At 47.7% G+C, this 23,532-nt stretch overlaps 1 protein-coding gene across 4 annotated transcripts in view; it reads right to left on the reverse strand.

Moving 5' to 3' along the window:
- Nucleotides 1-23,532, reverse strand: part of Rgs6 (regulator of G-protein signaling 6) — a 603,709-nt gene that overhangs the window by 36,118 nt on the left and 544,059 nt on the right. For all 4 annotated transcript variants that reach the window (XM_005409440.2, XM_013507178.1, XM_005409443.2 and 1 more), the window contains one exon: nt 15,857-16,043. In XM_005409440.2, the coding sequence (XP_005409497.1) occupies nt 15,857-16,043 (187 nt within the window). The remainder of the gene's footprint in view (nt 1-15,856; nt 16,044-23,532) is intronic.

Below are 23,532 nucleotides of genomic sequence, written 5' to 3' on the forward strand. Positions count from 1 at the left end.
AAGCATCTTCTCCTATGGCACCCACTTCCGCACCATAAAACCAGGCAGAGGTCCCAGTGCTCGGGGGGAATGGAGAGCTGGTCAGTGAGCAGAGAGTGCCCAGCCAAGAGGCAGAACTGCTTCTTGGGGACCTCTTCATTTGCTGGTCTTCCCAGCAAAGAGCCGGGAAGGAGAAGGAAGAGACCTCCCATCAGTTGGGAGAACATTCTGGAGACGCCTGGGCAGAAGCGGCTGGAGGAATGACCAGGTCTTGCCAAGCCTCTCTGTATATCCAGCACAAGAGAAAGTGCAACCCAACAGCCAAGATATGGAATCAACCTAGGTGTTCCTCAACTGATGAACAGATAAAAAATGTGATATCATCTATCCATCCATGTATCTATCCATCTATCATCTGTCTAATTCAGCCTTTAAAAAGAAGAAAATCTTGTCATTAGCTAAAGTGAAACAAGCCAGCCACAGAAAGATAAATATGGTATGATTTCACTAATATGTGGAATCCAAAACAATAAAACTGACAGAAGCAGAGAGTAGAATGGCGGCTTCCAGAGGCTGGTGGGGCAGGAAGGACTAAAAAGATATTGGTCAAAGGACAGAACATTTCAGTTAGACAGGAGAATTAAGTTCAAAATGCCTTTTGTACATCACAGGGACTATATTTCATTAAAATATATTGTATACTTGAAAACCTCTAAAACAGTGGGTTTTAAGTGTTCTTAACCAAAAAATAAGCATCTGAGTTAACACATGTTATATTGCTTTTTTTTTTGTTTTGTTTGTTTGTTTTGTTTTTTTTTCTGGTACTGGGAACTGAACTCACGACCTTGCACTTGCCAGGCAGGCGCTTTGCCGCTTAGCTAAATCCCAGCCCCCATGTTATACTGCTTGATTTTGCCATTCTACAATGTATACAAACATCAAAACATCCTGCTTCTACTACAAATATACACAATTTTCCTTGTCAATTAAAAACTAAGAAAGTAAAAGCAGGAAGTATGATATGTCTTTGTCACACATAGGAGCCTGTGCATTCCAAGTTCATTTGGAACCTAATGAGTCCTGTTTGGAACTATCTCCTAAGATGTCCTCCTTATTTATGGAAATGGAGTGGTAACCCCCCAGTGGGAATGGACTCACTGCAAAGACTCAAGTGAAATTAAGCAGTGGCTTGGTTCTGAGACTACTCTGATGGTCTGCCTTAACAAACTTGGTGTGAAATGTTTTTCTGAACACTTCACACAAAAATCCATTGTACTCTTGTTTAAATTCTTTGAGGCAGGAGCAGTATTCTTTTTAACTTGTATAGATTCACAATGCCCAGCACAGGGTGAAAGACTTGGTTGAATTTACATGGTGCTATGTTTGGGTATAGTTGGAGCATGTATCCTAAAGATTTGGATGCTGGGAGCCTGGTCCTCATGGTGGTGCTGAGAGGTGGTGGAACTTTGAGACCTGCTGAGAGAAAAGTCACTGGAGGATATTACTGGGGAAAGAATTGATGTAGTTCTCACAGGACCCATTCAGTTCCTGAGAAAGTGAGTTAATATGGAAAGGGTAAACCTGGCCCCCAACTCCCTCTTGCTTCCTATTTCACCCTGTGATCCCTCCTTCTTCCTGTATGCACTCCCACCATGATGCTATCTGTCGTATTGTGACACAACCAGAACGCTCTCACCAGAGTTCCAACAGACAGTGCTATCTTGGACTTTCAGGCTGTGTGATAGTCAATCTTGATCACTAACTTAATTGGTTTGAGAGACATTGAGAGATTGCAAAGCACACTTATTGGGTATGTCTGGGTGGATCATGGGGATGATCTTGGGGACTATATCTGGTGCCTGATCCCTTCCTCTTTAGCTCTTCCCTTGCTCCCTGGGTGCCACGAGGTAGGCGTCTTTGCTTTGCCATTTCCTTCTGCCACAATGTTTCTGCCTTGAAGTCAGATGACTGTGGACTAAACCCCCTGAAACCAAGAGCCGAAGTAAACCTTTCATTTAAGTTGTGGGGCTCATGTGTGTGTCCCAGCAATGGAAAACTGACAAATACAGGCTCCAAAACTGCAAGCTGAATAAATTCATTTGCTTTATAAAGTAATCAACCTCATGTACTTTATTAAAGTAATAGAAAATACATTAGCATACAGAGTTTCTTGGTTCACTGGATGCTTGCAATGTTTATTAAGTTTACAGGCTCCATGCTTGCTTTGGTTTATAATTGGATCAAGTCCCTGCTCTTTGTATGGAGGAAGAGTAAGGATTTTACTCTGCCCAAAGAACTGTACGCATCTTGGAGCATTCATCCCTGACAGCCTCAGAGCCCAGACCAGGGGCATCCTTGGTCTTTGCTTTCATGCATCATCTCTTTAAGTTATTCTAATATTTAAATCTTGGGTACAAATGTTAACCCGGAGTAAAAATGACTCACTGTCTCCTTCTCGTGTCAGGCATTGCTTCTGTCTGGCTGACACTCCTAACGCTTGGGCTTGCTCCAAATCCCTCTCCCAAACAACAGGTCTCTGCCTGTGGCTCTGACTTCTCAGAGAAATCTAAATCCTCAGTACATATCTCACAATATCTTCCTGCTGTCTCAAGAGAAGTGAGGAAACCCCTTTAGCCTTGGCAACCAAATTTCCTCCAATCCAGCTAATTTCTGTAGACTCATCGCAGACAGGAAAAGCCCAGTCCGTTAAAAGGAAGACTTTCCTTTCCCTCTTCCCCCATTGCAGTTTGTCTTTCCTTTTGCGCAGTCTTTTCGCAGTTCCCAATATCTATTGTACATTTCAGATCCTATTTGCTTGTTCAATTTCCCACACTAGTGAGACAATACAGTGTTCACATGTATGAGTCTGATTTAGTTCACTCATGAATATGGAAGAAAGGGATAAAGAAAAAATATGTATACACAAGGTAGTTAAGATAGTTTTACAACTAGTTGCTTAATTCCTTGAAAAGAATGTTCTGTGCTAATATTGTTTAGACAGGATATTGTGCCTATATCTTGTGCTCTGATTAACTAATATGAAGATAACAGTGTGCAGTGTATCAACTATTGTAATTGTCCTACTAACCTGTTTTGAAACCCGGTTTCAGTCTATTTAAAATAAAAAAATAAAAGAAAGACCTTGTCCTTTGAAATAGAGCAAGATAAAGCAGATGCCTAAACAGGTAATCAATATTCAGCAAATATTTACTGAGCATCTACTAGGTGCCAGGCACTGTGTCAGGCACCGAGATTATAGCCTGAACAAGACAGACACAGGTCCTGCTGTCACATGTTAGGTTCCACAGACTTGTACAAAGTCTTTCACACAAAGATACACATTACCAATGGAGCTAAGGAGTGCAAAGAATCATAGGTACAATTTCTATGATTGGGCGTAACTGGGAATGACCTGCACTGCCAGGGGTGGGGGATGGGGGTCACTTAGGTAGAAAATCCCTCTTCAAGATAGGGAGATCTGAGAAGACACAGAGAAACACGTGTCCCAATTTGATGGGAACTACGGGAAGGAGGTCTGGTATCACAGCTGCATAAGCTGACCAAGCGGACCATGAAGGGGTCAAGGAGGGAAGAACATCATATAGAGGGCCACTCTTCGGGGGGCTGGGGGTGTGTCCAGTGGCAGTTCAGGGACCACTGTCACTGTCACCTTCCATGTCACACGGCCAGCTCCAAAGCCAGATACTAACAGGAACAAGATGGGGAGAAGGGAGGGAGGGAGAGTACAGCGTCCTGGAGCGTGAGTCTCACCCTGCTTCCCATCCTAGCCCTTCACCATCAAATGACAGCCTCAGATCCCCCCAACAACAATAACCGAACGCTAAGAGCAGACCCAAGACTCCAGTCCGCCGATACACAGTCTGGGAAGCTCTGCGGGTTCCCATGCCCCCCACGGTGCCGTGACTTCAGCACCCCTCTGCTTGGGCCTCGCTTTCCCATGACTCTGCCTTGTGCTACTCCTCTTCCCGCAGACAAAGAAATGCAGCCTTTGATGTGCCCAGTTATGGCACTGTGTTCCTTCCTCCGTGCCAGCTTTGTCTAGGAAACACAAAGACAGTAAACAGGGGGTGGGTGAACGGAGAGCTGAAATTTTTCTGGGAATGAGAATTAAGATCAGACCCAGGGTCTTTGGCTATTTCCCAAATGCAATGAGTTTATCACTGCCAGGGACAGCAAGTGTTCAAAGCTCTTGGCAGTGACCTCCACTGATTTATGAGGGGCTCTGCTTTGTGCCCCTGTGCTGCCGACAACTGGTCTTAAGGGAAATGTATATCCAGAATCTGCAAAGTGCAAGGGAGCCTCTGGCCAGATCAGCCGAGCTGCAGATGAGAGGGAATTCTTAGCGGGCTGGAGGGAAGGATGTTTTCTCTTTTATTCTGTTATTTTGTCTCATCTTGTCCGACCTTCTCTCCTCCTCTCCTTCTTTTCCCTCCTTTCCTTCTACCTTCCTCTTCCCCCAACCTTCGACAAGAGAGATGACTGAGCTGGCTGGAAAGAAGTGAATGCACCAGTGGTCACATCTGCTTCTGGGTCCTGTGGAAAGGCATCTTGTCTGGGGTCGGTGAGAAGGGTTTTCTGTGCATCAAAAAACAAGGCTACAGGGCCCGACACCACACCTAATGTCATAGGGACTTCTCAATGTGTGTGTGGGTCGGGGGGGAATCACCCCACTGTAGTGGCTGACAGCCGTAGTGCAGGGGGCCGTCCTGAGGAGACACACCACCTTCATTTTCCCTTCTTGGACCAGGCTGCTCTGACGATGGGAGGCACTGCTTTCCTGGGATTCTAAGGCAGAAACAAAAACAATGGAGATCTGTACAGCCTGGAATCCATGGGAGCCAGGGGAGTGAGCAGAACACACTGTCTCCACACCACACCTGCCACAAATCAATATTTTGCTGTGAGAGTCCTCATGTGGACACCTCTCCTTTTAGACAAAACACAGGGACAATCACAAGAGGTGGGGAAGGTAATCAGAGAAACGCTAGGGCCCTGGGTCATGCTGGAGCAGCTGTACCACTTGAGACACTCCATGTCCTCTCCTCTGCCGGGGCTCCTAAACCAGCACAGATCTCGTTCCCCACTTTAGACCACCCTCATGGAGCAGGGAACTACTAGGCCGGCATAGCACACAGTGGCCAAGAGCTCTCCTTGTGATTTTCAAGTGCCTTATTATTCATTTTGCAAATGGATGTGTCTCACCGTCACCCTCCATCCTCCAGCTTGCTGGAATAGCATCCAGGTTTTGGGGGCTGTTGGGGCCCTCATGTCTGCTGAAGGAAAATGCGGGATAGGACATGCTGTGATGTGCACGGCAATGGCGAACGACTAGACTGGGAGTCAAAGGTTGATTCAGGTCTCCACGTGGCCCTTTTTAACCCTGTCAATCACGTTTTAAATGTAGAAGTAGAAGCAGAAGCACTATGGAAATGATAATGCATGTCAAGTAATAACAATAATGTCCTTTGTGACTGTCCTTCTGAGAGATGACATGTGGGTGAGAAAGACGGTCAGAAGATTCTGGAGAAAAGAAGACAGCAGAAGCAAAGAGCCTCAGGGAAGAGAGTCCAGCTGTACTACTGTAGTTGGTGCTTGTCACTCTGAAGCAGTGGGTAGGATCAAACAAGCCCGTTCTTCAGATGAGGGTCCGGAAACTCTGACAGATGAAACGACTCCAGGTGAGTGGAGGCAGCATTTGAACCCAGAGCTCCTGCTGTTCCCACTGTGCTGTGCAGCTTTTCACTGTCTTTGACTTGGGTTCTAAGAAAGACTCAAGGTTGCTTGGCTGAGAGAAAGTAAATCCCTCCCTCTGTGAGCCCAGAGATGTGAGAGGCCTTCTCTTGAATCCAAAATCCAGGCCACCCCAGTGGCAGGTGTAGCCACTGCTCACCATTCCCTTTGAGAACCACTCACAACCACCATTACTGGTGATGACGATGGTGAAGACACCAGGGGTCTGGTGGCCCAAGCTTTGGTGTCTCACCTAACTGTAGGCCACACACACTTTGTCTCTCACACTTGAGGGAAGCTGTGAACATCCTCTGAGACAAGGTCCCAGACTGGCAAAGCACTGAAGGCTTATGGGCCTTTCAGACCTTTCAGAAGACATGAATAGTAACTCTGTATCCTCGGGTTTCACCTTTCAAGAGACTCTTCAATATTTTTAACCAGAGGTCTTCAGATTTTCGGCATGGTTAGCTGAAGTCTAGGGAAAATTAAATTCTGTTTCAACATGGGAGCCATCGGACAGAGTATTGTACGGTGGGAAGGACTAAAGTGGACTTTTCTCTGCTTAATAAATGTGGAAGAGCTGATAGAAAAACTCCACAGTCACACGGACCCTCACGTAAGTGAAGGACAGGTAACTACTCCTTGCGGATACAGCTTTGGGTGGCCATCATGTGGATCTTACATGAGCAGCCTCCACTGGGGTTTCCTTGGCTCCTCAGAAGGCCATGGGGATCTCTAGTTTTTAAGAGAGCCATTGTTCAAGGTCACAAGAGGGTACTGGAATCAGTGATCAAAGCATCTGTGTACTCAGTTTAACCGGCCAAAGGGCAAGGCCTTTCCATGCTTTTCCATCACTACTCCTCGGTAAGAGTAACTTCAAAGACAGTTCCACACGTTGCTTTTTACCTACCAAACACCACAGTTATGAACTTAGAGAACTATTTTCCTTTTCCTCTGTGAGGTCATGGGGTTTGCTGCAAGAGATCTGTGTTCACAAGCAGCATTTTAGAAATTAATTTTCTGATTCCCCCTCTCCAGGAACTCCTAGTCCGTGTAGAAAGAAATAGCAGATCATGAACAAATGATTTGTTCTCTAGAAAACATATCCCTCCCTCTAAAGTTCATCTCCCTAAAATAAAACCACCCACAGAATCAAGTGAGTAACTCCTAGAGCAAGGAGTGCCATGGCATTCTTTATTGGAATATGTCTGGCATGGGAGTCTACCAGGAAATGCTCTCTGATAGAGCACTAATTCCAGGAAACTTGGTGCAGTCTTGTGATACTGGCACACAATGCCACCACTCCGCCATGGAGCAAAGACCAGCGGCCTTTACCAGGCTCGGAAGACTTCTTCTGTGCAATCAGGGACAATCATAAAAAGCAAACTCCACTGGGCTTTGGCTTTCACACAAAACAAATATTAGAAGCCTTGTATTCCTCTATCTCACTACTTTTAAAACCTATATTTAGGTACCAATAGAAACGTACAACTAGGGGCTTCTTGTCTGCTCAGGATGGGTAAAAAACTTGGTCTCTTTCACAGCTCTTTTGTCACCTAGATTTCATCCTGGCCTTGAAGTTGTTCTTTGAGCAGTCCACGAATTGATGATGGCTGAGGGGAAGCCTTGTAATTTAGACTGAGGACATATTAGAGTAAAGGACCAGCTAATATTTGCATCTGAACATTCTTTAGAGCCCAGAAAATCTGGCACTTAGTGGGTATTTCCAAATTTTGTTAAATTCCAAAATTTTATTTAACCAGTCAGTATTTATGGATTACCTACTATATTTGCTCCCCCAGGCTCTTGAGAGTTTAAAGCCAAGGACAACTCTTCTCTTTCCTCCTTATTTTATCATAAGTACAGCCAATAGTGTTGCAATCCTAGATCGAGTTGTCAAGAAAATTATTTTTAAACAACCTCAGCCACACAGAGAGCCTTATCTTAGTGTGGTAGAGAAGATCAAATTCCTGCTCCCGGCCAGCAACTTTTGCTGTTGGCAGTACTAGTCATTGAACCCAAGGCCTTTGCACTGAGCTACATCCCCAGCTCATTTTTAATATTTTAATATTTAGACAAAGTTTCACCAAGTTGCTGGGCTCAGGCTAGGATCCTCCTTCCTTTGTCTCCCATGGTGCTGGGATTATAGGGGTGCACTGCCACATCCCATTTCAAATACTTTTCAAATTCCTAATCTATAAGGCTAGCCAGTGTGGGGCTAGAGCAGGACTGGCATCTCTGAAGTCACTGCAGGTCCGGAAAGCAGTGCAGTGTAGACAATTAGGAAAGCTAGTGAACAGAAACCTGCGAGGATCAAAGCCAACTGTCAGTCCATTTGAAGGACAGATTTCCAATCCAATCTCAGTGACCTATTTTGTTTTCCTTGTAAAGAATGATGTGTTCTTAGACAAGTTCTGCCCGGTGGCAAAAAGCCACCCAGCCCTCCTATTTCCTGTGGACTTTCTTTTAAGAACTTCACACCCCGTAGGTCAAGGTCTCCCAACTCAAATGAGAGAATGGATGTTCATGAAATGGATGGCTCAGCAGCTGGGCAAATGATTGAATGGATCCAGGGACACAGTCCTTGGGATATCCTTGGCTACTCTGAGGGTTTTAAAACAAACCAGTCAGCTGTGCCAGCCGGCTGAGTCCTGTGTCCCTCCTGAAACCTGTGGAGGCTCTAGAAAGAGTCAAGTGCTCTAAGAGGAAGCCTTAGGTTCGCAATACTTCCCAGGGCTTAACTCTCTCTTCCAAAAACTGCCGGCAAAAGTTGAGATTACACATCCCATGCGTCTCTCTCTTGGCCCCAGCGCGTTCTGCTCACCACCACCCGATCCACTCTCTTCCTGCTCAAAGCTTTCAACACCCTCCTAGTGGCTTCAGGATGGAAAAGTTCAAATTCCTTAGGTGGGCACTCCAGGACCCTCACATTTTCCTGCATTTTTGTCCGTCCAAGAGCACATATCTTCTGGAGAGAACTCCCTTTTGATCTTAGCTTGGAATTATGAGACCTCAGAGAATAAGAAAGCCATTCATTGCCGTGAGTTCACATTCACAAATATATAACACTTCGTACTTTTTCGAAGAATTTTCATGCCTACTAGGTCATCTGATTACTTCAAAATCCTTAGTCAGCTAGAGGGAACATCACCTTCATTTTATAGTTGAGGAAAGGAAGGTATAAAAGGTCAAGGCTCCTGCCCAAAACCACAGCATGGACAATGGGGGTCTTCTGAGGCCCTGTGGTTGAGAACAGAGAGTCCAATCCTTAGCACAGAGAACTGAGTCCTGAAAAAGAAAAGGCCCATTTCCCCTCCTCTTACAAGGCTAAATCTACGAAACTGGAGCAACATAGCAAACAACCCAGGACTATGGTCACAGCCCAAAGACGTTTATGGAAGAGTTGATCTTGGCCCAAATTTTGAAAAAAGGCCAAATGGATCAGCAAAACAGAACCTGGGCCTGTACTGACAGAGTATCTTGTGAAATATTTCCATAGGAAACAAACACAGACTACTAACCTTGCTGTAACAATGCATGTGGTCAAATAGAAAACAAAATCCTCCGAGGAAGCCACACCCACCCCCAGGCCACAGTGCCAGTGAATTCTTAAACCTGCCTGGCTTTCACTCAGCCTACGGACTACTAACACTGGGACGCATGCTCGCCCTTTTGTGGGTGCCATGACCCCTGAGCGGGTGTCGGGACCACTGTGACCGGCTGAGGTAGCCACCGAGAACTTCTGATCTCAACAGTGGGGCTCAGAGGACTCAACTGTCGCTCTTCCCACTGAGCAGCCGGGCAAGCTGGGGGAAGAAGGTTTGGAGAACTTCAATGTACAGTTCTAAAAATGTCTAGGGAAGAAACGGGATCACAGCTGTACCCCGGCCTTGGGTCCTCCTCCAGGGTCCAGAGTTTCTCCGAGTGTCGGGTTGACAGCCATACCCTTAGCGCTGAAAGTCCAGGAACGGTGCGGTCTGAGCTGCAGACTTTTGGCCAGCAAGTCAGGATGTCTGACTGCAGCCCCAGCTGGTCACAAGGTGCCGTGGATTGTGAACTTCTTTTTCTCACCTGAAAACTTTAGAGCTGACTGCTCTGCTTGACGTGGGCTGCTGGGCGTGCCAGGAAGGGTCAGGCTGGGTGAGCGCCGTGGCACCTGCTGACTTCTGCTCAGACTCCCAGCATCCTCAGAGATCGCTGGGTTGCTGAAAGCCCTGTCTCCTTTCCCTGCTTCCTTCCCCATAGAAATGAAAAATTAACCATTCCCAATCCTCTAGACCATATCTTTCTGGATTGTTTGAAGCATTGCAATAATTTTCATGGTATGTTGGTTGGTAAAAGGCCCAAAAGCTACAGCTAGCGGTTCAAATCTGGCGTTGGAGCTAAGAATTTTTTTTTTATGTTTTAACCTTGCAGCGCCTAGTGATCCACGTTTGGGACACCCATAACAATGAAACATGTGTTCTCTTCAAATTCTTGTTCCTTTGATCTTTCTAGATGACATATATGAATTTCATGCAAAAATTAAAAAAAAATTACAAAATTTGGCACACATGGGTTAAAGTAGTTGAAATAATTGAAATAATTTAGAAAAATTAGACAAAATTGATCTTCACTGCCCATAGATAAAGTGGGTTTTTTGGGGGGGACACTGTCACATTCATGCATTTATGAAGTATGATCAAAAGTATGGTGAATGTTTAATTTTTGAAAAACTGTATACAGTAAAAGACATGTGGCCATTGATTCCCCTTGAAATACACCTTTCCTTGCTTTGAACTCACTCACCCCATCATCCTTGCTGTTTTCTGAAACAGTTCTAGAAGTCCTCTTTTGTGACTTTCTTTAGTTGCGGTGTCAGGGCTGCCTTGACTTCCTAAACAGATGCAAAACATCTACCTTTCATGTTTGAGAAAGAGCCAGAAGTCACACAGTGCCAGATCCATTGAATAAATTGGATGAGGACACGCTGCAACGTTTCTACAAGCCCGCGGGATGGCACTTAGCAGCAGCATTCACTGAATTTTTATTACAACCTATAAAGACCCTCACAAAAGAGGACCTCCAGAACTGTTTCAGAAAGTGGAATGAATAATGGGATAAGTGTGCTCACAGTGAGAGGGAGTGTTTTGAGGGGGATTACGGCAATGTGTTTTTTACTATAATAAATTTTTTAAAAAAATTTAAACATTCACCTTACATTTTGATCACACCTTGTGTGTTTACATTGCTACAGTATAGTCACCTTTGTTTGACAGAATCCAATAGTTGTGGACATAACCGTAGGACTCAAAAAGCCTGATGTCAGATGACTCAAACGATATGGCATAAACTATATGACTTGAAAAACCTAAAATTTATACCATCTGGCCCTTCATAGATGAAGTTTAGTTTCATACTGCCCGTTGGTTTAATATAAAAAGCAGAATCACTTTGTTTTACATAATCACCCTGCTATGGACTATTGTGTCCCTCAGATTCACACTGCTGAAGGCCCACCCTGCAGCATGATGGTTCAGGGGGTAGTGAGGTTTGGATGAGGTCATGAGGGCGGGGCTCCAGGCTGGGATTAGTGTCCCTGTGAAAGGAGAAAGACAGAGTTTCCTGCTGTGACAGGGCATAACGAGAAGGCGGCCATCTACAAGCCAGGAGGAAGACCCTTACAAGCAACAGAACATGCTAACACCTTATTCTTGGATTCCCCAGCCTCTGGAACTGTGATAAACGAACATTTGTCATTTAAGCCATCTGCTCTGTGGTACTTTGTTATAGCAGCTCGAGCAGACCTAACACATTCCTATATGCACAAAGCGAGGAAGAAAATTCAAATGGCCTCCAACTTATGATGGATAGTTCAACTTAAAATGTTTTGACTTTGCAGTAGCATAAAAGCTAAACACACTCAATAGAAGCCATCCTTTGAACTTTGGATTTAGTTTCTTCCTGGGCTAGCCATTCATTGTATAATACTCTCCTGTGGGGCTGGGCGGCAAAAGCAAACCACGGTTCCAACTCTGTGACTCAGTCACGAAGGGAAAGAACTGATACCCTACATTTTTCTGTGTTGGTAAGCTACGATGTTTGGTAGGGTACACGTAGTAAATTTATTTCTAATTTTCAATATTTCCAATTTACCATGAATTTATTGGGACATAACCCTGTTGTAAGGCAAGAAATAGCTGTATATCAGAGCAGGGTGGTCATGGGTGAAAATAATACATGAAATTATTTCAATGTTTTATCAAATATGTTAAGCATAACATAATATAATTAACATTAGGAAGATAAAATGGGAAATATTTTCCCTTTCTGTGGGCCAGTCACCGCGGGCCATGTGCTGGGTTTCATGCGGTCCTATTCAGTCATGCACAGGTTCTGCTGTACCTCCGTTCTACAGAGGAAGAAAGGAAGACTCAGGTGTTTCAATAACTTGCCCAAGGTCACTCTGCTAGGAAGAAGCACTTTGTATGTTTGTGGCAGAAATACACTGAAGAAGCAATAGCGAACAGGATGAAAATAGGAATTGGTTTAGGAAGAGTGTTTGGATTTGAATTCTATTCTATTTGAATTCATGGGGAACTAATCCTAACAGATAATGAGGAAGATACATCTATGTGGATCTTCAAATCTTGTACTTCACAGCACCGCTGTGCAAATGGGATGTAACGTACATGGAGGTACCTGAAAGACTGCAACCTAGTGAAGGCTGCATGTTCAAAACCTTGTCAAGGTGCAACGTGCCAACTTTTCATAGTCTCTCAAATCTCCCTTGAACTAAGAACAGCGTCAGTGTCCAAGAAGGGAGGACCGGCTGACTAAACTATGGCGCCTCTGCACAATGGAACGCTATGCAGCAGTTAAAGAATTGGGCAATAATCATACTGTTGTTCCAGCACTGTCGCGGTGGCCTTCAGACTGCTCTGTGTAATAATGCACAAGAAAGAAAATGAATAATTATGATATGATCCTTGGTATCCTTGAGAACCAGACCCTTGGCGTAGAAAGAGGAGGCACAGATATGAGAAAGAAGAGGTTGAATGAAATCCCTTGTACTTCTGAATTGGAAGTGAAAACATCACTATTACCTCATGATGTACTTTTTATTATAAGCAACAGTGGTATATTTCCTAAATCTATTCACTGAAAATGATGAATAAAACCCAAAATGAGCACTCCTAAGTATCTAGGCTACAGTCTCTAAAGATCATTTTCCTTTAAGAGGAGCTGGGGGTCCTTGGAGTAATGGCTTCTTTCAGGTCTAGGGAAGAACCTGAATATTTAGTTTCCTTGCTGCTTTGGGTAGCATCAAAGACTACTAAAGTCATGTCAGAAGGAATCAGCTGGCCAGAGGTAGCACTATCCAAGCATTAATAAACATAATAAGTAAAAGAGATTAAAATACATCAAATAGGTTTAAATTCATGAGTTTACAAATATATTTTCAAAAACAAAAAACCCTAACTGGTCAGGAAGATCATAGTAAATCACTCATTATGTTCAAAACTAGCAAACACTGTAAGGGAAAGAATCAAAATTTATCCACCTTACTTCGAGGAATTGTATGACTAGTTAATCAAATAGTAGAGAGGTTTGTCTTTATGGAAGTATTCCAGCTAATAAATGAGTGAGAATAATAAGGTCAGAACATCATCTTTCTGCAGCCCTTAACTAATAAATGGATCTAAGCAATACACATCAGGCACTGTCAAAAATTAGAAAAAAGAGACAGCTGGATGTCACACACCTGTGAAAAGAAGCACAACAAGATCCGTGAAGTAGCTTTGGCCATAAAAATTAAACCTCAATCTGATTAAACATCTAAACCAAGCAAACAATGTATAGGAAACAAAGGTGATATAAGAACATGTTAAACAGCACCATAGAGTTGTAATGAGAAAAAGCCAGACTGTGGAAATCCTTGCAGGACAAAGAACCCAGTTCTTTCAACAAATACTTTGCATGGGGCAGGGGGAAGGGAGCAGAGATGGAGGGAACTGTAGATTAAGGAACACTTAAATGTCAGTTGGTTGCAATGTGTGCAACTTACCTGGATTCTGATTTTAAATAAAGATGTTTTTAAAGGCATTTATGGAACTGCCATAAGTTTGAGCATGTGCTTGACATCTGATGTCATTAAGAGATAATTGTTAAGCTGTGATAATGGAGTTGTGGTCATGTTAAAAGTAAAGGGCCAGTCTCATAACTCAGTGAAGAGGTTCGTGGGGATGCCGATAAAAGGAGATGAGTTATGTACTGATGGTAGTTGAGGATGGATGAGGGCATAAAAGTGTCTGATTTTGCTCTTTCCATTTTTCTATACATTTAAAAGTTCCCACAATAGAAGATGAAAACAAGTTACCCATGCTGTTATGTTCTGAGCAATAGTGCTCGTGGGGACATCATGGTTCTGACCAGCATTGCTTTTCTGGTGACCCATGAGTGAGTGAGCTTTGGGTTTCAAATCATCCACCCAGGATGGAGCTTCGCCAGCACCTCCTCACTGGGCCATATCCATATGGTGCTCAGGAGCGTACACATGTAAGGATATGAAAATGTATCAGAAAGAAAGAGTTCTCGTGACATTATTCATTTTGCTCCAAAGCTGCAAAGGGCATGAGGGGTTTGTTATTTCATAAGGCAGAGACCCAGCTCTGCAGAATTGAATCGCCCAGACAGGAACTGCATGGAGTCCGTAATCGGGGAGAGAAGAGATAGGGAAGGCATTCAGAGTGGTAAGCGTTTCCATTCTGAAGCACTGCACAAACGACAAGGGACACTGGTTGTGTCCCCATGCCATTCTTTGCACCTGCATAGCTACAGGAAGTTTCCAAAATGAGATAATAATGTCTGCGGGAGAGAAAACCACCCATATTCTTTAGCGGGGACTCCACAGGTGGGGGAAATGAGGAGTAGGGTGGAGCTGTAACACCCTGTCACCGAGCATGGACATGGGAAGAACTGAAAATTAGGGGACAGGAAGTAAGAAACTGATCTGATGCCTATCTTTAGAAATAGCACCTCTGAGGCACCAAGATGAAGCCTGCTGTTTGGGTAGCTGCTGTGGCTTCTACTGTTTTGTCAGCGCCATCAACATCTGTGAAGGTCCTAACTTGCTTTCCCGCTAGAGTTCACTTATTTGGGGCCCTGCTCACATTGCTGAAGTCTCCCATTGCTTGTGCATCACATGAGCCCGTCACCTGCTGAGGAACAGGGCTTTTGTCTGTTCTTTATGGTGTTCCATCACATAGCCCAGGGCCTGGAACGCAGAAGGGCTCGAAAAATTTTAAGCACATAGTTGGAATCCCTATGGAAGCAGTGCAGAGGGGTGGTTATAAGTGTGGACATCGTAGTTAGACAGATGTGGGATTGACTTGTGGCCCTGCCAGCTCACCGTACCCCCTCATGTTGAACTATGGCTTCCAGAGTGTACTACCAACCTATCACAAGACTTCAGGCTTCGTTAGACATTCTGAGGTTTTCATGGAAGACATAAATCATGGACAGTCTTCACCTCATGAGTTTTGACTTTATAATGGTGCATAAAGGATTGGCATTCAGAGGAAGCTGTACTTCGAATCCAGATCTTTTCCTGGGTTAGAGATACACAGGGTGATCCTCTCAGGAGATGCTGGGCAGCAGGGAGCTACAGCTTGTAGTCAGCCCTCTGCTCAGGAATGGAACCAAGTGGTACTCTGCACTGTGTTGTGTATGCTAAGCTTTGCTAGGCATATTAAGTGCATTTGCAATACATACTATTCAAACTTATGGTGGGTTGGCTGGGGATATAGCTCAGTGGTATAAGCGCCGGCCTGGCAAGTGCAAGGTTGTGAGTTCAATCCCCAGTACCATAAAAAAATAAAAAATAATAAAAAAAAACTTATGGTGGGTTTATGAGGACACAACCTCATCCATCATAAGTTGAGGATCACCTGTGACTACAAATTTCTGTTTCTGTGCAGTAAAGCTATTGTGCACCCATCTGGAACGCTTTCTGCTAACCGATTTATAAGTAATAAAACCTGAAATTCCGACTACTCATCACGCCTTGGACTTGTGTTACGGGGCTGAGTGGTGAAGTGGACAAAGGAACACTTTATAGCCTAACCATGTGCAGGGGTCAGCAAACCTGGGCATCTTCAAACGTGTATCTCCCGCCATCTTTGACGTTTTGACTGGTTATCTCGTAGCTGTGAGAATCCAAGTTGATCGCACTTGGGGCCCCTGGGGCTAAAAACTCGTGCCAGATTTCTCCCACCCTCTTGGCCACATCCTGGAGGGGCTGTTTCTTGAGATCTTGGACAGCCAGCCAGAACCTGAAGAGGAAGCAGAGACAGTCAGTTCCACCTGGACCCTGCCGGAGAGGCCCCAGAGCTGCTGCTTTACCCTCTTCCTCTTCACCAGCCTTCCCGATGCCACTACGAGGGTCACAGAGACAACGGGGACTGCCAAAAGGACAAACTATTCCACTGCTGTGAAGGACGGAGATGGAAGATGTTGAAAGATCAATGGGGTTTGGGTGACCAACACATTTCTCTTCCTCCACATCAAGATACCTCAACCTCAGCACTACTGTCATTTCTGGCTGGGGGATTCCTTGTTGGGGAGGGCGGGTGGGGGTAGGGACTGCTCTGGGTATTGCTGGAGGTTATGCAGCAATTTGGTCTCTCCCCAGCCAGAGGTGGATAGCCAAGTTAGGACAACGCACATGTCTCCCTGGAGGTAGAAATCACCGCGTGAGAACCACTGCAACCTACACAAGGTGAGTCCCTTCGCCACGTCTGGTTGGGATCTCAACTGGAGCTATCAAAATGAAGAAAAACCACAGAAGCAGGTAGAGTCCTAGAATCATAAGGAATACGTGAGCCGGACTGAACAAATCATTCATGTGAGAGATGGAGAAACTGAGCCGTTCACAGTACCAGCATTCAACATGGCGCTTGGTGCATAGCAGGTATGCAGTGAATGACTTTCAGATCAAAGGTGGGCTTATCTGGAACGCGGCTGATGGGCACACGTGGGAGGCCTCTCCGGGGAGTGCCAGAGAGAAAAATCTTTTGCTCGCCTCCATTTGCTTCTCCATAATCCCTCGGGATCCGCAGGGAAGCTGCCTTGGCAGAGCAGCCCATGAGCTCTTTTCTGCTAAGGGCGGCAGCCACACGAGCCAAAGCCGGAGGAGCAGCACCCGTATCCCAAGGGTGGTTCCCCAGGCAGCCTTTGGCGGACACGGGAGCCTCTGGGTAGCGGTCAGGCCAGTTTCCCCAGTGAGACAGGAGAACAGGCCCCGGGCTGTGGGGACCCCAGAGCCACAGGAATAGCACCTGTAGTTTAGTCAACCAACGGGGAGGACAGAAAAGACTGAAGCACGACACAGCGGAAAGTGCATTAAATCCATCATCAGATTGCACCCAAAGTAGGAGGTACTTGTTTCAAAAAAAAGAAATTAAGCACGCTTTTCTGTTGCTCTTCGGCGTCTGTGGAGCCACGCGCATGGCTCGAAGGCGCCGCTCAGTGTCAGGCTGCGGTAATGCAGCCCCATTTTCACAGGAAAAGGTGTGCCCGGGTGTTTGCTTTTGAAAAGCTGCACTCAAGCCTTTCCTCTGATTTGCCCTTCAGGATCCTAACGATCTTCTTAAAGAAAACGCTCACGGCTCCCTCATTGATCTTGAAGAGCCAAGGGAAAAGCAAGGAACGAGGGAAGGACCCAAAGAACGGGAGTGCAGTCCTGTCCTGGCCCTGGCCGTGGTTTGCGTTCTCTAGAACTGCCGTAGTTTCTACGTGTGTCTCTCTTCACCTGTGAAATGAGTGATGCAACAGGTCTGGAAAACTTCCCCTCCACACTTAGCTCTGAAATGCCGCAGGCGGGGCCGTGCAGGGGCACACCTGAGTGGCGGCACAGGCTCAGTACTGCCCAGTTTGCCCCCTCAAGTTTCAGCTCGTTCTGCTCCGCGGGTGGGGCAGAAGTGAGGGGCTCTGGCTGCTCTCATCACTGCTCCTCAGCACCAGCCCTCCTCCTTCCCGCCGCAGGTGCGTGGGGCTCCCGGCCTCCAGGCTGCCAGGGGCCCGGAGAACAGGAGTGACCCTTCAACCAGAGTCCTGAGAGCTTGGCGAGGAGTGTTAACCTGTCACACCGCTCAGCTCAGCCCAGCCCTTGGAATGCCCCCGTCTCCCGTGCCTCTTGGCCCCTTTCCCTGGCGTCCTCGGGGCTCTCTGTCGGCCTGGAAGGTCTGCCGGGAGGTGAGAGGTGGAGAAGGTCATCTGACAAGGAGAGACCTGCAGGGCGTTTTCTCCCGGCGAGACCGTCTGACTGGCAGGTGGAGGAGGTCCAAAGCCCAGCTGTGCGGCAAGAAGGACTGAAAAGGGTGCTAAGGGGCAGCTGACCAAGGCCTAAGCCAGCAGCCTTCTGCAAGCGCACGCGCAACCCCTGCCCCGGGCGCTGCCTCCGAGAAGCTCAATCCCCCGCTGCAAAGAACTTTCTGGGCCAGCGCCCTTCCCTGCAATTTCTCACTCAAATGGATGACACACGGGTGATTTTCTGCCTCCTTCATCCCTGTCACGTGGGGCGTCACCTTCTGTTATCTCTGTCCCTTGCTCCAGTAAGCTCTGAGCAGAAAATCTCCAGTCCCTGCGGCACCACCGAAAGCCCTAAAGCCCCTGCAGCTTCTGGGCTCCGCAGACCCCCTGCGGTTCCTGAGGCTTCCAGATTCCTTGTGTAGAGGGGTTTGGGAGCCAAACGAACACACTTCACTCAGCTGGCTCCGGAGAAAGCCTGGAGCTGATGTTGACGCGAACTTCAGAACCAAATTTAATACACTTTTTCATGAAAAGGGTCCCTTCATCAGAAAAATCCAAGATGAAAAAAAGGCACAAGAGGAAACAATTGGCGGGTGGGGGGTGATGAGGAGGCTGGGGGGGTTGGGGAGAGGGGAGGGGAGGGGCCTTGCCCTCCCAGCAGCTCCTCTTCCTGCAAACACAGGACTCAGCCCAGCCTCTGTCAGCCTTGGACACGAGCTGCCTTGTCCCTCCCAGGTGACAGCAGAAATGCTGTCGCACTGCATCCCGACGTCCTGTCCGCGTTTACTATCACAGTTTCGAGAACCCTCGTGTCCCTTTGAAATTCAGAACAGGCTTCGGCTGTGTTTGCCATCTTCCCGTCCCACAGAGCTCAGGCCACACGCTCCCCTCCCACCAGGCAGCCACAAAAGCGCCTTCGCACCGCCACTGCAGCAGGGAGGCCCACTGAGGCTTGCAAAGCTGCTGCCCTTATCAAAAGCCTGCAGTCACCGCTCCTCTGAGGACGCGGTGGGGAGTCAAATGCCAGCAGCAGCAGCGTGGAATTCACCCATCCTGCACTAAACCCCACACTGGCAGCAGCGGGTCACGGTGACTGGCAGGTCCAAGGCTCCAGAGTACTGGGGAGGCCACCTGTCCTGGCTCGGCCCGAGGTGCTGCCGATCACCAGCGCAGCAGGAGGCGGGCAGCCCATGTGCCGGCATCTGCCGGGCGGTGACGGCTTGGAAATGAAGTCTGGCGGGGAAGCCGGCCTGGGGGAGGGCAGCGAGGCTCAGAAGCCACTGGAGCAAAGCCAGGTGAACGCTGAACGGATGGACTCTGGGGCGGTCCCAGGGCTGCTCAGGTGGTCTCCTTTCTCCCTGGTGCCGAGCAGAAGAGGTGGGGTTTGCTGCTTGCGACCAGAAGGAGTGAGAGAATTCATGAGTCACTGATTGTTTTCCAGGTTGCCGGGAGGTCCGGGCAGCCCCTCAGCTTACCTATCTTTTCACAAACTAGGATCTCCACGGGGTAGAAAATACAGCGTTGGGTTCACTGCCGGAGAAGAGCATACTCTGCGGCAGAAGAAAGTGTTTCTGTGCCCTCTACTGGTCAACCGGAGACTCAGAACAATAGACTGAGCTCCACGTCCCTCCGTGCCTGCGTGGGCTGGAATTCTCGGGTCCCTCCCGCTGTCAGCACACGCACGCACGCTGGGCTGTGCTCCCCAGCCCGTGGCTGCACCGCTGCAGACTGTCACAACTTTGTTGGGGTTGCTCCGCTCTGATTCATCATGTGTTTCGTTAGAAGGGGATCCCACGGGGCCTAGTGAACCTTCTGAGGTCTCCTAGGACTTGGGACAATGCTAGAAGAGCGCTCTGCAGGCAAACCTGGCCATACACACACAAACACACACACACACACACACACACACACACACACACACACACACGGTGCTCTCTTTTAATTGCTTCTCCCTTCAGCTGACATGGTGTGGAGCTCGCATCATCAATCAGCAGGTTAGAAGAACAACTCCATTCTCTCAGGAGACATTACAGCTCATAAAAAATGTACAGGGACACTCTTTGCTGCAGGTTTTGCTTTTTAACTCATCCCCTGCCGTGCAGCAGAGGGTGTCAAGCAGGAGCAGATTTGCATAGGGCAGACTGGGTGGAGGTGCGGGCGAGTGGTGAAGGGCAGCTGTCACCCTCTGGGCAAATGCACAGAACAGGGAGGACGAGGTCGTCAGCTCCACGGCACTCCCTGCTTCAGGGCTGCAGGGCTCTTGCCTGGTGGGTGAGTTGCTAATTCAGTTCCAGCAGTGCCCAGCACGCAGCTGTCTCCGCGGGCCAAGCCGGCGGGAATAGAGCACTGGACTCTCCGGGTGGGTTAGAAAAGGGAAAGAGAGGCAGCCTCTGCCACAGATGGCCACAGCAGATGTGCGGCTGGCCATGCTCCCTCCCTGTCACCGGGAGAGGACAGCTCTCGCTCATCTCACAGACTCACCCGGAACAAAATGATCAGGGGACTTTCCATCACATTCCATCATCACAGACCTCGTTCTTTAAAAGATGCAGCTGACGCTTTGGGGCTCCTCGCGCCTCATTCTGAAGCTCTGGCTTAAACGCAGCTTCTTGGCTACAGACCCAGCACTGCGTGTGCTGAGGACAAGTGTTAAGGTCTAAGCGTGCTCTCCGCTGAAGGGTGTGGGGAGACGGAAGGCGGAAGTGAGAAGGCACCCCGAGGTGTGCCCAGCGGGACTCTCGTCAGCCTCTCCTTTCCTGCCTTTGTAGGGTGCCAGTAGCCTGGGCTCTTGATCAGTCCTGGGCAGAAGGGATGAGGACTTAGCCACAGCTGTTTGGGTTTAGACTGAAAATGTCCCCGCAATTCTCATTTGTTCGGGGGCAGGACTTTCAGCAGGTGGATCGTGAGGGCTCTAACGCCACTGATGAGATCATACTTTGATGGCGTTATGGGCGGTGGTGGAAATGAGGGGCAGGTCTGAGCAGAAGGGAAGTGGATCATGAGGCTGCTTTCTCCCACTACACCGTCCCTACCACCGTGATGTTTTCGCTTTGCCATGGGTTTAAAAGAAAGGGAGCCCATGGATCCTGGACTGACACCAGGAGCCAAAGTAAACCTTTCTTCTAAGCTGACTTTCTTGGGTGTTTGGTCACAGCGACACACATCTGACCAGTGCAGTGGCCAGCACAGCAGAGGGGCAGGGTCCTCAAGCTGTGCCACACCATACATTGCTGGGGAGCCACAGTGCAGAGACCACGGTGGAGGTGCCGCTGCCTGTCCGCACATCGTTCCCCTGGCAAAGGGTAACATGTGGTCGGCTCTGAACCCTTGAGACCTGGGTCACGGCAGGTACTGAGCCAGTCTCCGCTGCCACAGGGATGAACACAGAGGGAAGGGAAGCAGCTACTTTGTGACCAGGGACCAAAGGGCCCTAAAGTTGTGTGATTTAAAACCGAGCTTGCATGGCCGGGGATTTAGCTCAGCGGCACAGCGCCTGCCTGGCAAGTGCAACGTTGTGAGTTCGATTCCCGGTACCAGAAGAAAAACAAAACAAACAAACAAACAAAAAAACAAAACAAAAACCTAGCTTGTGGTCTGGGGCTATAGCTCAGCGGCTTGAGTACTTGCCTGGCAAGGCTGAGGTCATGAGTTCAATTCCTGGTACCAAAAACAAAAACAAAAACAAAAACAAAAACAAAAACAAAAAAAACCGAGCTTGCCTCTGTGTGCCTAATTACGTTGAATGCCATAAAAATGGAACTTGGCCTCCAAAGGATTTTAGAAGCCCTTGGGCTATACTTTCTCTTTTTGCAATCCCATTTTCTTTATCCTCTTTCCTGTGGTGGAGCAGGGGGGACTCTCTTGAAGTCTGGATTTATGCACGTGTGCTGCGGGCCAGAGCACCACAGAGGCACACACACATTCTCTCGCCCCAGGTGAAATGTAGCCCTCGTGGTACCAGGGATGGGGCTGGCAGAGGCAACTGTGGTAATGGCATGAGGAACTGCTGAACACCTGCCAGGGACACGCCCCTTGGTGCACTTAGTACCCGAGGTGTGGTGCATTTGCGAATATAGTCTGAGTTGATGTGTGTGCTTGCGGGGGTGACTGCTTGCCCGAGCAAGTAGACATTCCTGGGCCCCTGCAAGGACGGGACCCTGTGGTCACTCTTGAAATGCTCTGTAAGAGTGCAGGTGGCACAGGCTCTTGAGTCCACTTGCGGGCTGAGAAATATTGAGGTAAAAGGGCCATTATACCACTCCATGTTGAAGACCCAAGGGGGACAGGGAGGAGAAGGACTCCTAGGTGTGGCTCCCGGGGACTGTGCTGGAAGTGGAAACTGGGATTGAGCTGGCCACGCAGAGGCGCCCTCTGGTGCATCAAGGTGGCCATGGAGGGGACTGCTTCCCACAGAGCCTGGGAGGCTGGCCTGAGCATCACTCTAGTGGAGAGAACTAGAGGCCAAGGCTTCTTACAAATACTTCAATAGGAATTGAATCGAGGCCCTGAGATGTGTTTAGAATAACACCTAACTCTGTTGTGTAGCCTGCAAATAAGATATTCAATCTTGCCTGGTGTTATGGTTTGTGTCTGGATGTTCCCCCAAGGCCTCATGCAGGCTCGGGGCAGGTTTCTAGAGTTTATGACTGATCCCTGGGGCTGGGATTGTGGGTATGAGTGCTACACCTGCCCTGGAGTGGGTAGTTTGCATACAATGTAAGGAAGGGAAAGAAGCTCGCTCTTCCTGCTGCTCCTCCCTTTTGCTCTTGCTGCTTTTGCTGTCTTCTGCTGCCATGAACTGTTGCCCTCTGCCATGTGCCACCTGCCTTGGAGCCAGCCGAGTATGGACTGAAACGTTCATAAACAGTGAGCTAAATAAACCTTTCCTTCCTTCATTTTGGGTGTCAGGTATTTTGTCTTAGCAATGAGAGAAAAGTAACCAAGACACCTGGTTTATTATAGAGACAGGGATGCCTAGAAAAGTATCAATATATACAGTTGGTTGGTGTCTTGGTTACTTTTTTCTCGCTGCTGGGACAAAATACCTGACACCCAAAATGAAGGAAGGAAAGGTTTATTTTGCTTACAGTTTGTGGAGGTTTCAGTCCATACTTGGCAGGTTACAAGGCAGACTGGCACATGGCAGAGAGCTACAGCTCAGGGCAGCAGAACACAGCAAAAGCAACAAGCACACACCAGGGCGGAATGGGGGAGGAATGGCCTCAAGCACTCTTTTCCTCTCCCTTACATGTGCAAACTATCCACCCCAGGGCTGGTGCAGCTCTCCCATCCATAATCAAACTCTAAAAGCCTGCCCCATGGCCGCATGAGGCTTTGGGGGGACACACAGACATAAACCATAGCAGTTGGGATCTACATTTCTTCCTGGGAGTTCACAACGTGGGACAGTCACCCTGACCCCCTTGGCTGATTCAGTCTCCCAGCTTAGAATACTCCCTCTGCTTCTTTTTGGTCTATCAATATCTTGTGTACTTTTCAAAGTCTAGCTTA

Source organism: Chinchilla lanigera, unplaced genomic scaffold (genome assembly GCF_000276665.1).
Source record: "Chinchilla lanigera isolate Chin_1 unplaced genomic scaffold, ChiLan1.0 scaffold00122, whole genome shotgun sequence".
In the NCBI taxonomy this organism is placed as follows: Eukaryota; Metazoa; Chordata; class Mammalia; order Rodentia; family Chinchillidae; genus Chinchilla; species Chinchilla lanigera.